The sequence below is a fragment of the Chenopodium quinoa genome, unplaced genomic scaffold (genome assembly GCF_001683475.1).
Source record: "Chenopodium quinoa cultivar QQ74 unplaced genomic scaffold, ASM168347v1, whole genome shotgun sequence".
NCBI lineage: Eukaryota > Viridiplantae > Streptophyta > Magnoliopsida > Caryophyllales > Amaranthaceae > Chenopodium > Chenopodium quinoa.
In genome coordinates this window covers 5,608,180-5,622,426 of record NW_018743850.1, presented here as the reverse complement: position 1 = coordinate 5,622,426, position 14,247 = coordinate 5,608,180, and the positions used below count along the sequence as shown (strand labels likewise).

At 33.9% G+C, this 14,247-nt stretch overlaps 1 protein-coding gene across 1 annotated transcript; it reads right to left on the bottom strand.

The window, feature by feature from the left end:
* Window positions 1–10,466: 10,466 nt before the first annotated feature.
* On the bottom strand, window positions 10,467–13,993 carry LOC110686080 (ACT domain-containing protein ACR4-like). Its single transcript, XM_021862665.1, has 7 exons — window positions 13,269–13,993; window positions 12,487–12,559; window positions 12,230–12,390; window positions 12,068–12,135; window positions 11,394–11,978; window positions 11,189–11,293; window positions 10,467–11,074 (listed from the first exon to the last, which is right to left on the bottom strand). The coding sequence occupies exons 1-7, from the start codon at window positions 13,270–13,272 to the stop codon at window positions 10,727–10,729; spliced, it is 1,344 nt and encodes a 447-aa protein (XP_021718357.1). The 5' UTR covers window positions 13,273–13,993; the 3' UTR covers window positions 10,467–10,726.
* Window positions 13,994–14,247: the final 254 nt, after the last annotated feature.

The window sequence follows — 14,247 nt, the reverse complement described above, 5'->3', positions numbered from 1 at the left end:
AATTTATTAAATCTAAGCTCCTATTGAAAATAGCCTTTAAAATCAAATTAACATCTGCTCGATTCATTAATTCAATATTGTTATACTTTTACAATCAAATCACATCTGCTCGATTCATAATCCAATTGTAAAGAATTAAAACAATTCAATAAGAAATTATCATGCAATATCAATAATCAATAATAACAAATTATCCCTTCATATTAATCATGGATCCCCCAAGAACCCTAGAAATTAACTTCTCACACATATTTAAATCTAAACTAATCAAAGCATATATAAAAGACATGATTGAATTCAAAGCACAAAAATAGTAAAGCAATTAAAATCAAAACGATAAACAAAGCAATAAAAGAGACGAGAAATGATACCGAATGAAGGAAATATTAAATTGCACTAAAAGGGGAAAACTTGAGTTCAACAATAATCTCTCAATAAAATCTCTCTAAAAGCTTAAGAATGAAAATTGTAATCTAAAAACGTGGCTAATAAAGCTTACAAAAGAGTTTTTACACTAAAACCAAAAATAACCAAAACGACAAGTCCTAAATATCCCAGGAAATACTCGCGCCCGATCGGGCCCGCCTTTTTCTTCACACCGCCTTGCTGAGCATCCGTCCGATCGGGCCCGGTCTTCTTTTCTCTTGGCCAAGTCTTTCTTTCTTTTCCTTTGGGCTACAATTGGCCCAATTCCTCTTCCTTAGTCCATTACTTGGACCAATTCCACGAACCACGCCCTTAGTTACCGAGATAATCGGTCTTGGGCTACAAACGACGGTCATGAATGTGATCATAGCTTCGATATCTTGTAGTGGCCGAAAATCATAGAAATCACCAACAAATTGGGGAAATTCCTACAAAATTAATGCTAAATCTACAAAACACTCGAAACCACACATTATACCCTCGAAGAGTTCAAGTATGCATAAAAATGACCGTGGGACGGGGGATAAAATAGCATATAAAACACATATATCATGACTCCTACTGAGTTAGGGAATTCTTTAGCCACCATGAGTCTTCCACAAGACAACTCTTGTTACGTGGATTCGGATGCGACGTTTCACATGACCAATAACTCAGGTACTCTTATGCCCCTTTTTAATTTGAGCTCCAATAATCATATTTTAGTTGGTAATAGTCATCGCATTCCAGTTACAGGTTATGTTCATACTACTTTGCCCTTTCCTAAACCCCCTCTTGCCCTTCGTGATGTCTTACTAGCACCACAAATCGTTAAAAATCTTATCTCTGTCCCAAAGTTTACTTCCGATAATTCTGTGTCTATCGAATTTGATCCCTTTGGTTTTTCTGTGAAGGATCTTCGTACGGGGAAAGTAATAACGAGATGCAATAGTTCAGGGGACTTATATCATGTCACCACCACTACCACTCCTTCCACGTGTCTTGCCACCTCACTCACTGCTGCTTCTTCACACACTTGGCATGATCGTCTTGGGCATCCAGGAAATCCAGTTTTGAGTGTTCTTAGGTCTAGGAACTTAATTCCGTGTAATAAAGAGCATGACTCTATTTTTTGTGTTTCTTGTCAATTAGGAAAACATGTGCGTTTTCCTTTTCATTCTTCAAATAGTACTACCTCTACTGCTTTTGAGATAAATCATACTGATTTGTGGACATCTCCTATTCGTAGTAACAATGGTCACAAATATTAATTGGTTTTATTGGATGATTATACTCATTTAGTGTGGACTATTTCGTTAAAATTCAAATCTCAAGCCTTTCAGTCCTTCTTCAATTTTAGAGCTTATATTCTAACTCAATTTGAAAGACCAATAAAATCATTCCAAAGTGACCATGGTAGAGAATTTGATAACGACCCATTTAAACTCTTTTGTATCACTAATGGCTTAGTTTTTCGATTCTCTTGTCCACATACTTCTTCTCAAAATGGGATGGTCGAACGCATGATTCGTACTCCAAACAACATTTCTCGTACTCTTCTAATTCATGAGTCAATCCTTCCTTCCTATTAGGTAGACTCTTTAGAAACGGCAATGTATCTTCTCAACATCATGCCAACCAAAGCCCTATCTAACCAAACTCCGGCGTTTGCCTTATTTCGCTGAATGCCATCCTATGACCATTTACGAGTCTTTGGTTGTTTATGCTTTCCTAATCTTTCAGCTATGGCCCCACACAAGTTAGCCCAACGATCCACTCCTTGTGTTTTCTTGGGATACCCCACAAATCATCGTGGATATAAGTGTCTAGACCTTTCAACTAATAAAATTATTCTTTCACGACATGTCAATTTTGATGAGTCCATTTTCCCATTTTGAAATCTTAGTCATTATCGAATTACGGACTACTCATTCCTAGATGATTCGGCTCCTAGCCCTCTTTTATCTCCTTTTTGGCAGCAGCCCAACAATCACATTCCCCCAAGCCTAGCGAACGCAGCCTAACCAGCGAACCAAACAGAAGGTGAGCAGCGCGACCCACCAGCTCAAATCCAGCGGGCGCTGCCCATCCTTCACCCCAGCCCATTACACACTCAACTCGCAGACCTCAGTCACCATCCGCATCCCAAGTGCGGCCCACCAGCCCACCTTATCCCATCCCCATCACTGTTGGGCTCTTAACTCCTCCATCAGCCCACTCTACACCAAACGCATGCACACATCAATCCACCCAACTAACTTTATTCACCTACTAGGCCGCCACCACCATCTCCTCCTATCACCCGTAGTCAACGGGGAATATTTAAGCCCAACCCGAAATATTGTATCCTCACCGTTCAACCTTTGAGTCCACCACTTCACATATCACCCTTTCCAAAGTCTTATAAACAAGCCTTAAATGACCATATTGGAATGCGGCGATGAATGATGAGTATAGTTCTTTAATTAAAACAGGGGCATGGGATTTGGTGCCTAGGCCTGCGGGGGTGAATATTGTTAATTGTATGTGGCTCTTTAAACACAAATACAAGTCTAATGGTGACCTTGAAAGGCACAAATTAAAGCTCGTCTTGTATGTGATGGCAGTTCGCAGGAAATTGGTGTGGACTGTGATGAGACTTTCAGTCCGGAAGTTAAACCGGCCACTATTCTTACTGTTCTAAGTTTAGCTATAGCTAAAAAGTGGTCGATTCATTAATTAGATGTCAAAAATGCCTTTTTACATGGTGATCTGCAGGAAACTGTTTATATGCAGCAACCCCCAGGTTTTGTTGATCAGAGAGCACCATCTTACGTTTACCGGCTCCATAAGGCTCTCTATGGTTTGAAACAAGCTCCCAGAGCTTGGTACCAACGCTTTGCAAAATTTCTGATCAAATTGGGTTTTGTCATTGTCAAGAGTAACAACTCTCTTTTTACTTTCCGGCAGGGTGATGATATGACATATTTGCTTCTATATGTTGATGATATTATATTAGCTACCTCATCTGACAGGTTGCGTGCAGGGATCATATCTCAGTTGCAAAATGACTTCCCTATGACTAATTTGGGTCCTCTGAGCTACTTTTTAGGGATTGCGGTGACCCGCACTCCCTCTTATTTGCTACTTTCATTGGAAAAGTAGGCACAGGAGATTTTAGAGCGTGCAGGTATGGGCTCTTGTAAACTGCAGCTACTCCAGTTGACACTAATTCCAAACTTAGTGTAGATTCAGGACCACCTTTTTGGGATCCTACTTTGTATCGCAGTTTAGCAGGTGCTCTTTAGTATCTCACTTTCACTAGGCCCGATATTGCCTATGCGGTACAACGGGTGTGTCTTTTCATGCATGATCCCCAGGAATCTCATTATGATGCATTGAAACGCATTCTGCGTTATATTCAGGGTACCATTGATCATGGCTTACACTTATATCCGTCTGCTTCTCATCGTTTGATTACTTACACTGACGCTGACTGGGGAGGTTGTCCCGATACCCGCCGTTCCACATCGGGTTATTGCTGCTTTCTTGGGGACAACCTCGTTTCTTAGTCATCTAAGCGTCAACTTACATTATCTAAATCGAGTGCAGAAGCAGAATATCGAGGTGTCGCAAATGTTGTCTCTGAGGCATGTTGGCTTCGTAATCTTTTACTTGAGTTACATTGTCCTCTTCGACGGGCTACTATTGTTTACTGTGATAATGTCAGTGCTATCTACCTTTCGGGAAATCCGGTACAACACCAACGCATCAAACATTTGGAAATGGATATTCATTTTGTTCGAGAAAAGGTTGCTTTGGGACAAGTTCAGGTTCTACATGTTCCTTCTAGATATCAGTTTGCGGACATTTTCACAAAAGGCCTACCACAAGACTTATTTTTGGATTTTAGATCCAGTCTTAGCGTACGTCCTCCTCCTGCTATGACCACGGGGTATGATAGATATTATAGTCATGATAATATTTGTCGCAGATTAGGATAATATTTGTATATATCTTATATCCTTATCGTACTAGGTTTCCTAACGTGATTAGGATTAGTATTGTAAAACTCTATATATAATGATCAATGGTACACACTCCAAATTGAGAAGTTTATCCGAAATCTAACAAAATATATATTAATTTATGACTTCTATAAAACGGATACGTCTAGAAGATTGAAAATCCCTAGCATTATCTAAAGCAATCAAGGCTAAGGCCGCCTTTTCAAGTAAAGCAAGAATTCTGATAATGAAGATAATAAAATGAAAGATTACTTAGTAAAATTCATCATGAAAAGGCTCTTACAAATAAGAAGGTGAGTTTGAGTAATCTAAATAACAGTCCATAAATGTGCATTCATTATATGTTGAAGGCCCCATTCTTAGTTGAACTGCATGAACTGAATTTCAGAGAATTCCAAATTAAAGAACAAGGTCGAAGTTAACTTTAATTAAAGAAAAATGTTTGTACTTTTAGTTGTTAAATACGAGTCTAGACTACGCGTACCATCAATAGACAATGAATTTACTCTACAAGTTGAAGGCATTTTCATTAATTTTCTCTATCTTTATCATTATGAAATACTCACATGTTTTGTTTAGAAAGGTTATGCTTCAACAAATATACATTTAGATAGTTAAACTTGAAGCCTTGGCAAAACTGCAAGTTAAGCCTAATATGGGAAATCTAACAAGTTGTAGAACATGGTCAATTAAATTCCTACAACAATGCACGGTTTTCTTAACCCTCTTCCCCCTCTCCATCAAACATTTCTACCAAAGCTAGTGATAAAATTAATTTTTAGCTATGGTCAAGATCTCGCGACAAAGCAGGTGGCAGCATCGAATTCTCTAAATCAATCCTTTATTAATGCTATGTTGCCTACCATTTTTCTCTTATCAACCGACTTTCTTACCCAACTCTTTATTTTTATTAAGTATGTAGACACTTTGGTTATATATATATATAGGGAAAGAAAATGTAAATAGAGAAGGGGTCAGGTCATCAAGATTACACTATACAATATGTGATAAATAGTAAGTGATGAAATGGATTGAGACTAAACTGTGTAATCGTATGTAAGTTGAAAGGTCATATAAAAAAGGATCTTGCTAACGAATGTCTCTAGGGTGTTAGCTAAGCATTTAAAATATTTTCTGAAGCGATATTAATTTGGAAATACATGTCAAAATCACACGTTCAAAGTGAAATCCTACCTTCGCCTCTGCTTGTGTCCAAATTGAAAGTTCGCTTGACTTTATAGTGTCCAAGTTTATGAAATTAACGATGTAAGTGTGTCTCTAACAGACTAACACTTGAGTGATGAGCATAGTAATTAATTAGCAACGTAGCTAAGATGATAATGATGATGATCGAGATCAATACATGAAATACATATTTTTGCACAACTCAAAATCGCACAACAGCATAACACATGTATGTACGTCAAGATTTTATGTGGTAAGACTATGTGTGTCAGAAAATTGTGGCAAAAATACAAAAATATAAAGACAGAGAGTGATGCCTTCATGTGCATTGCAATAAAAAAAATTTAAAATTTACCCAAATTATACAGAAAATTGGACCCAAACGATTAATTTAATTTTGTGGGGATTAAAATGGCAAAGCAATAAGCAAGGCAAAATCCAGAAAAAGTTAATTGTAGGCCTATAAACATCCTCTGCTAACCTGATCTTTTTGTGGCTTTGTAGAACCACTAGAATCTTTCACCCACACCTTATTTAAATAATAAAATAAATCAAAAACAAAACTTAAAATAAATTTATTTATTTTTTCCTTTTTTCTTCAATAAGTGAGGAATGGGAATGCAGTAGAAAGTGGAGTTCAGATCTAGCTGTGTGATATAATCCAACATATATGGACCATTTGCCTCCCCTTCTCTTATAAATATCATGGATTTTTCTCTGATTTTTGCTTTATATGATCTTATCAATAAGTCCCTACTTATTTGCTTAAATAGTTGAATGATGAATTTTTACCCTTCAATTGATTTCAGTACATGAACAAATTTATATTGAGTACGTACTCCGTATTATATAGTTGTACGCTATCGAATTTTATGACAATAAGTCTAATAGTATGTAATATCTAGGTTGGTCCAACCTAAAGTATATGTTAGACAAAGTTTTAGTTAATATTAGGTCAGGTCTCGTGCCATGCACGGTAATTTTCAATAACTATTCTATAATTATTAACACTATATTTAATTATAAGAAAAATCTATTTAAGTTACTACTTTGTAAAATGAATTAATTATGAAAGAGTCTATTATTTGAAAAATAGATAATTTAAAATACATATATGTATATTTATATATATTTCACTAACTAATTTATATTGTTTCTTCTTTTAACCAAATGAATATCTTACAACTATGTATCTAATTCGTAAATAGATTTACTTCTTATACACTATTAATCCATTCTCTCTTACGCGATATTCATTTTTCTTCTCAATAATCAACTGGCTTAGAAAAAAATTCATATCTTTCCTAGCAAGCTTTTCAAACATAATTAAATACAAAAATATTTTAAAAAAAATAATCCTTGTTGTAAAAATGGTAAGAGTAGTATATAGCACAATTTATGTCACAAATTATGTTAAGAATTTGATTTTCATTTTTTTAACTTTAGCTTAGGATATCAATATATATAGTGGAAGGATATATTAAATCTTTTTAATCTTCTATTTATATATAAAATTTGTTTCCTAAATAGTTTTTTTTTTGTTTTTTATTTTTTTTTGGACACACCAGAAAATGACACGTGTCATTGCTGATGTGTCTTTTAATATATAGTTATTAATATTATTTACATTCTAGAACATTATTAAATCACTAATATACAAACTTGGACTTTAATTATTTCAAGGTACATTTGGGTTTATATACGATTTGTACAACAATACACAATATTAAAACTTTTGAAAATTTGTTATGTTAATACTCCGTATTACAAGTATTAGGTTTTTACGCCCAACAAGTCCAATTCGAGAGGAATGCTCAAATACACACGTAGTAAGTGTACACAGAGTAACATGTTGTAAGCTAAGTGTACAGGGATTGTTTGCTATGCCATAAATAAGCAATGAAGTGTAAAGAGATTGTTTGCAAAATGTAAAACAATCATAATTAAATGCAACTTTTGTTTTCTGGCTATACCTTTCAAGGTTTAAGAACATGCAAATTTTCCAGGATTTCGTGAAACTTCGAGTAGTTGGCTTAACTACTCGAAAGCACATCAATATATATCATGTGATAATGTGATTTACTTATTTAGATTTGGAGTAGTATCCACCAGAAGTTTCTAGCTAATTCTTTCAGTTACATTGCTGTATTTTTTCTTCTATCATTTCTGATGTTAACCAATACATACATTAACTACAAATTTCCTTTTGATTAATTAAAAATGTTTCAATTTCTTTTCTAACCACTTTAGTCCCAAGTAGCAAGTAAAATCCAAGTAAATCAATATTGGCAATATGTATTTTGTGGTAAACACCGTCCTTGATAAAATGATACCTTCCATTTCACCTCAAATAAGCACCAAATCATCTGTAGTAGTCCTAAGTTTAGCAACCATTCAATTTTCTAGGTAGTCAAACAACCATCCTAAACACCAATATAAACAGTGATTTTGTAAGCCTATAATTAACTTTTTTTGGATTTAATAAAATAAGTGAAACAACCAAAATTCCATTGTTTGGATTCAAGCCACATATGTAATACAGATAACATAACTCACTTGTATTGAAAATAATATCTCGTATTACATATAAAAGGAAAGATAATTCACTTATAAATCTGATAAGCTATTTCGCATATTATCAATTGATTTTAAAAAATTCAATTAACTAAGAGGTCAAATTTCCCGCCATGGCGGGCTAGGCCCACCTAAGACTTATCTCATCACTTTATATTATACTTGTAAAGTCTGGCTGCCACATAATTTTGATGCATTAATCAAAAAACGTTGATGCAATTTGCGGCATGTTGAAGCCATCCATCCATATTTGACTATCATTTTTTTTGGTGAGAATACACATAGGATGATAAGAAGGAGACAGGCGACGTGGCAGCACCCCACATGGAACTAACCATACAAATAGACCAATGATATTCATTAAATTATGACCACTAACCATACATAAGTATCGGTATGCATTATGACTAGACAATAGAGAAATTAGATATGTAAAAGCATACTATAGAAATCTAAATCCATCGACTGAAAAATATTAACATAAGCAAAATTGTCTAATTACCTACCTTTTCAACATTCAAATTTGTTAGGAATTCTCCCATTTTCTTGGGTAAAATCTTGTACTTTAATAAACAATTTTTAGATGTCACATAAAATATATGTTGTGACTTTTGATTTTAACAAAGTAAAACATGATTCGTTGTAATATTTGAAAGAACGGTTAAATTTTTATATATTAACACAAATTCATGTTACTTAATTATAACTTGTTGGTTTTTTGATTGAATGTTTGAAATTACCATATCCTTTCACCATATGTAAAGGAATTGTTTGTTTTCCAAAATTTGCTCCACTTGCCACAATGTTTTGGTTACATCAATTACACGAAAACAAAAAAAGTTTACAAAATCATCATAAAAAAGATCTAATTCTATAAAAATACTTGTTCGTATGGACTCTAGTGAATAATAAAAGATCACTTACCAAAAAAAAATTGAATTTTGAGGGACCACGAAATCTTCTCACTTTATATATCAAAATCAAACAAATAACCATATCCATAAGCTCAAGGGAGCTTTGTATGGTAAGAATCAAGTGGAGCTCTATAGTTATGAGACTGAAAGTAAGTTATTTTCACAATGAGATTTTGGATATTATGATGAAATTATTAGTGGATAACTTTTTGAAGTTTTGGAATTTTTTTTTCTTTTTTTCCTAGCCAAGTGTAATATGGTATTAATTTCCCCTTTAAGTGTGAAAATGACATTTAAAAAATGGAAGCTACAAACTTGTTTGAAACTCAAGTCTCCTAATATTATGTCATTGCTTATTTGCTTACATTTGTACACCATATTTATCTAATACACTTTATTTTGTTGATAGTTTAAATGTTACATAAAGTTGATGAAGACAAATAATGACCAATAAAAGTTCAATAAAAGTTCAAAAAATATTCTAAACTTTTAAAGTCACATCTGTACATATATATATACTCATAAAAATATGACTAGTCGACTTCTCATCAACATCTCAACAATACAATATGAATTCATTATTAATGCCACTATATATTAAGAAGTAGTTAGCCTTTTTCTTACAAGTAAAAAACAATAATACATAATGTTTTTAACATTTACAATTACCATAAGAGCTAAGACAAAATGAAATAAAAAAATAAAAAAATAAAAAAAATAATTCTAAAGTTTGAAGAGTATAACAATTAAAATAATTTCTAACTCACTAAATTAAGATTCATTAATATATGTTCAAATAATACTATAAGTTTAGACAAAATAAGTTACAATCAAACACAGCATAAATCCGAGCAACTCGAATGCTCAATCCTGTACCTCCCTAGGGGAGTAAGTACCAAGCTAAGGGTTATAATCAAGATAAAGCTTGCAAACAAAACCCAACCATTGATTAATTAGAAAAGCATTTACTAAAATTCTAAAGTTTGAAGAAGTCATATTATAGCTTTCATTAATCAGCCGCCAGCCAACAAAAGGACCCCTCCATTAGCCAAATTTGATTGGTGCATTATATTTGGTGGTTGCTTACTCTTCAACAAATTCTTTGATGGAATCCTTGCCAGCAGGAGCATATATGAACCTTCTTTGCAACTTCCACTTTACCTATTTTAGGTCTTTTTCTTCTGTCTTTTTTTGTACTAATTTTATGTATTCATGTCTTAGCATCATTCTTGGAATTATTGGTCATATTATTAGTGGAAATCCACTACTATCATTTAAGTTTAGTCTTAGTCAAAGTTAAGCATGTTTACGTTTAATACTCCGCTAATACCGGAACTCGATTCAAGACCGAGAACATCATACCATAAAACTAGTAGAGGGATCATTAAAATCTTAATCAGAGGATTAGAATAATTGAGGCAAGTAACCAAGGACTACTATTTACAATTTGATTACTCTTCGCGAGTAATGTTTACTTAACGGCCACTAATTAAGCTTAACTTAAGAAACCAGTTGTTCCTAACAAGTGGGCACACCAACTAGGAGTTGGCAACCTCTTCTACCCTAATTTGAAATCATGATGTTAGTCCACCTAAAATGGCCTAAACATTTTTTGCAATTTACATTTCTAGTTCAAAGCTTTTAAGAGTAGGACCTAACCAAGCCGAAATTACAAAATGATCTAGACTTGAAGAGACCTCCGAATAAGAACTTAGATTGAGACTCTTGAGCAACTTTTTGTTTCCGTTCTTTCGAGTTGTTTCCCTTCACTTTTAGAATCGTTTGCCCGATCACTTGCCTTATTGAGTCGATCACCTTGGCATCGACAGGATACCCTGAGGCCTCGCGTACATAGAAGATGTTAACTGCTTTGCCTCCTCTTGTTGTGACTTCTGCTTGAGTTACTGTCAGGCTGTTCTCTCGGAAAATTCGAGTGACATCAGATAACAGTCCAGCCCTGTCTGTTGTGCATAACTCTAACTTCAGTCCCTGAAAATTTATTGCAATAAGGTCATTAGTTTGTTGGACTAAAACATCATATAAGAGTATACATTAGTATATGTATTAGTGACATTTTAGCGTGTTACTGTAACATTGGTATACCTCAGAAACTCTTCTCTTTATAGCAGCTTCAAGACATTGGATGACTCTTTGCCTTTCTGCCTCTGATTTAACAGGGGAGCCATCAACATGCCTAATGTAGAATTCCTATGAGAAAACAATAACATCAGATATAATTCGTCGAAAATACTGTTAAACTAACTGCATTCTATAAGCATCACTAATGATCAAGAAGATAATAAAGTACCTGATAAGCTTCAGGCCCTTCAGCATCCACACTACCATGGAAAACGACGTATTGCATATCAGTCAACGTGCAGACCGTATCAAAGAGAAGTTTCGGTCTGTCCTTGCAACGAATACTGACCACCGAGTAATCTTTGTCATACCAATTGACAACACTCACATTCGGCCTCTGCCTCTCATCTTCATCCTCCTCTTCACCAACTTGCTCATAGTCTCTATCGTCGAACAGCATCTGATGCAGTCTCCTTTCTGCGTGTGTAGCAACATGAGTCACCTCAGTCTTAGCTTCCCTAGAGTGACTACTGCCAAGCACATTGCATAGAAGTTCCTTGATCCTAGACAACCTGTCTAAGTCATCAATCGCGTAACCGGTTCCTTGATCGGTTATGTGCATTACGGCTGCTGCTCGCGTGTTGTGAGTCCAGACTTCAGCATTCACCACATTGCATTTCAGGTGAGACAGCACAGCAGTTAGCTCAGAGAGAAGTCCTGGCCTATCTCTCCCAATTAACTCAATAGTAGTGTAATCTGTTGATGAAAGAACTCCAACAGATCTTCCAAAACATGATGAATCAGGGCCTAAAGACTGATTTACACAGAAATCTTAAGTTAATATAAGAAGAATACACCAAAAAAAAAAAAAATTACATTAATTGAATAATTATTTAATTTTACCTTTTGAATGTAATCAATGATTTCTTCATCTGTAATTTTGTTCCCATCTTGATCAGTCACGTTAAAAACTGGGTTTTGAAAAAAGCAAACAAAAAATAGTTAACAAAAAATGCTAAATTAATTCACATCATAAAAATTTAGCAAAAGATTAGTAAAATTTACCATCCATGAACCATCCACCATCAGAAGAAATATAAGCTTTGGTTATGACAAGATTAAGATCAGTGAGAATTTGAACAACTTCAAGAAGTATTCCATGCCTGTTTGCACTATCAACCTGTATCACTGTTGCATTCTTGCAACTTTCATTATCAATCACCACCCTGATGAACAAATGACCAAAAATCAAACCGTGTTGGTTTATCACTGTCTATTAAACGAGCCGTTAATATTATAGAAAATGAGAGAAGGAAATATACCTTGGTGGGTTCATTCTTCTTATGAGTTTTTCATACTCATCATCCATATCTTGTGAAAAACTCATGCTAGACTCTGAAATAACCCAAAAAAAAAAAAAATTAAAAATAAAGCCACCAACTAAAAACAAATTTGTATGATCCCCAAAAATTAATTATTTTCTAGAAGAAAAATTGCTTTATGCTGAGAATAATTACAACTATGATTTACCAATCAAAATAAAACACTTGAAAAAAAATACAGTAATAAAAAACAGAAATAAGCACCTTTCAAGCAAAAAATTCACAAAAACAGGAATAAAAACGGAAGGAAATGACCAATCAACAGAAGACAGATAATGCATGAGAGAATGTCAGGCATAATTAACTTACCTTAAAAATAAATTAAATTAAAAAAAAATTTAAAAATATGAAAAGATGAAAAAATTTCAGCCAAACTTTCATCTAATATTGTGGGGTTTTTGAGTGGGGCAGGCCATAGATGTAGGAGACCAGTAAATTCAAGCACAGATACCATAGAAAAAACTCCTGATTCACTGAATCTTACTCCCAATCAAAAACTTCACACTAACCCAAAAACAAATTATAACTAAAGCCTTAATTTCCCCAACTTAACACCATACCCAAAGAGGATTTTACATCAATCATAGTATCATAACCCCTTTTCCCCTTCATTTGGGATGAACCCGTTACCCGTGTAGGGTTGCATATATCAAAACCGAACTTAACAACAATTACGTTACGATTCATGAAAAAAAATGAACAACGAGGAATTGGGAACATACCCATTAAAATTAACAACGATTCTTGAATAGGGTACCTCAAGTTTTCTTGAATGAATGAGTTTTTTTGTTTGTATTTCTAAGTTTTGAGTAAGGAGGTGGGAGTGAGGTGAAATAACAGAGTATTTATAAATATTTTTAAAAATAATAAATAATCCCTTTTTTAAAAATAAATAAAAAAAGGAAAAATTAAACCCTTCCGACACGAATCTCTATAAACTGCAGCATCAGTGGCGCCATAACCATAACCCCAGAAAACCCTCTTCCTTATTTTCTCTTTCCTCTGTTTATCTATTGCTCTGTTTTTATACAGGGGATTCTTTCTTCCCTGTTTTTTTTTCCTTAAAATTCTTTAAAAATAAATAAATAAAAAGGGAAAATGAATTTTTTTTTTTTTTTTTTTTTTTAAGGGAAGAGAAAATGAAATTTTATAAAAAGAGAAAATAAAGGTAGTGAATCTCCTTTGAAAGAGAAAGTTTCTCCAATTTTATATTTTTTTTATAAAAAAGGAAAAAAAAAAAATAGGAATAAAGCGCATTTTAGTGGGATAGTAAGGTGGTAGGATAAAATGCGCAAGGGGTGAAAAAGTGTGAGAGTGTGGTAGGAATAAGAAAGACACGTGTTGAGAAATAAATGGATAAAAAACTCCAAAGTTTGGGGGGTAATCTTCTCTCTCCTAGTTGGGTGTAGGTTGTAACGGTTGTCACTGAGGTAATAAGGAGCTGTATGATAGATATCATAGTTATGATAATATTTGTTGCAGATTAGAATATGTTTTGTATATATTTAGTATTCTTATTGTAGTAGGATTACAAGTTTTGTAAAATTCTATATATATTGATTAATGGTACACACTTCAATTTGAAGAGTTTTCCTGAAATCTAACATGATATCACAGCTTTAGGTTTTGATCTAGCTTCCGCAAATTATTTTTTGACTTTAAGCTATATCTAACACTGTCAAATACTGGTTTGTACTTTTA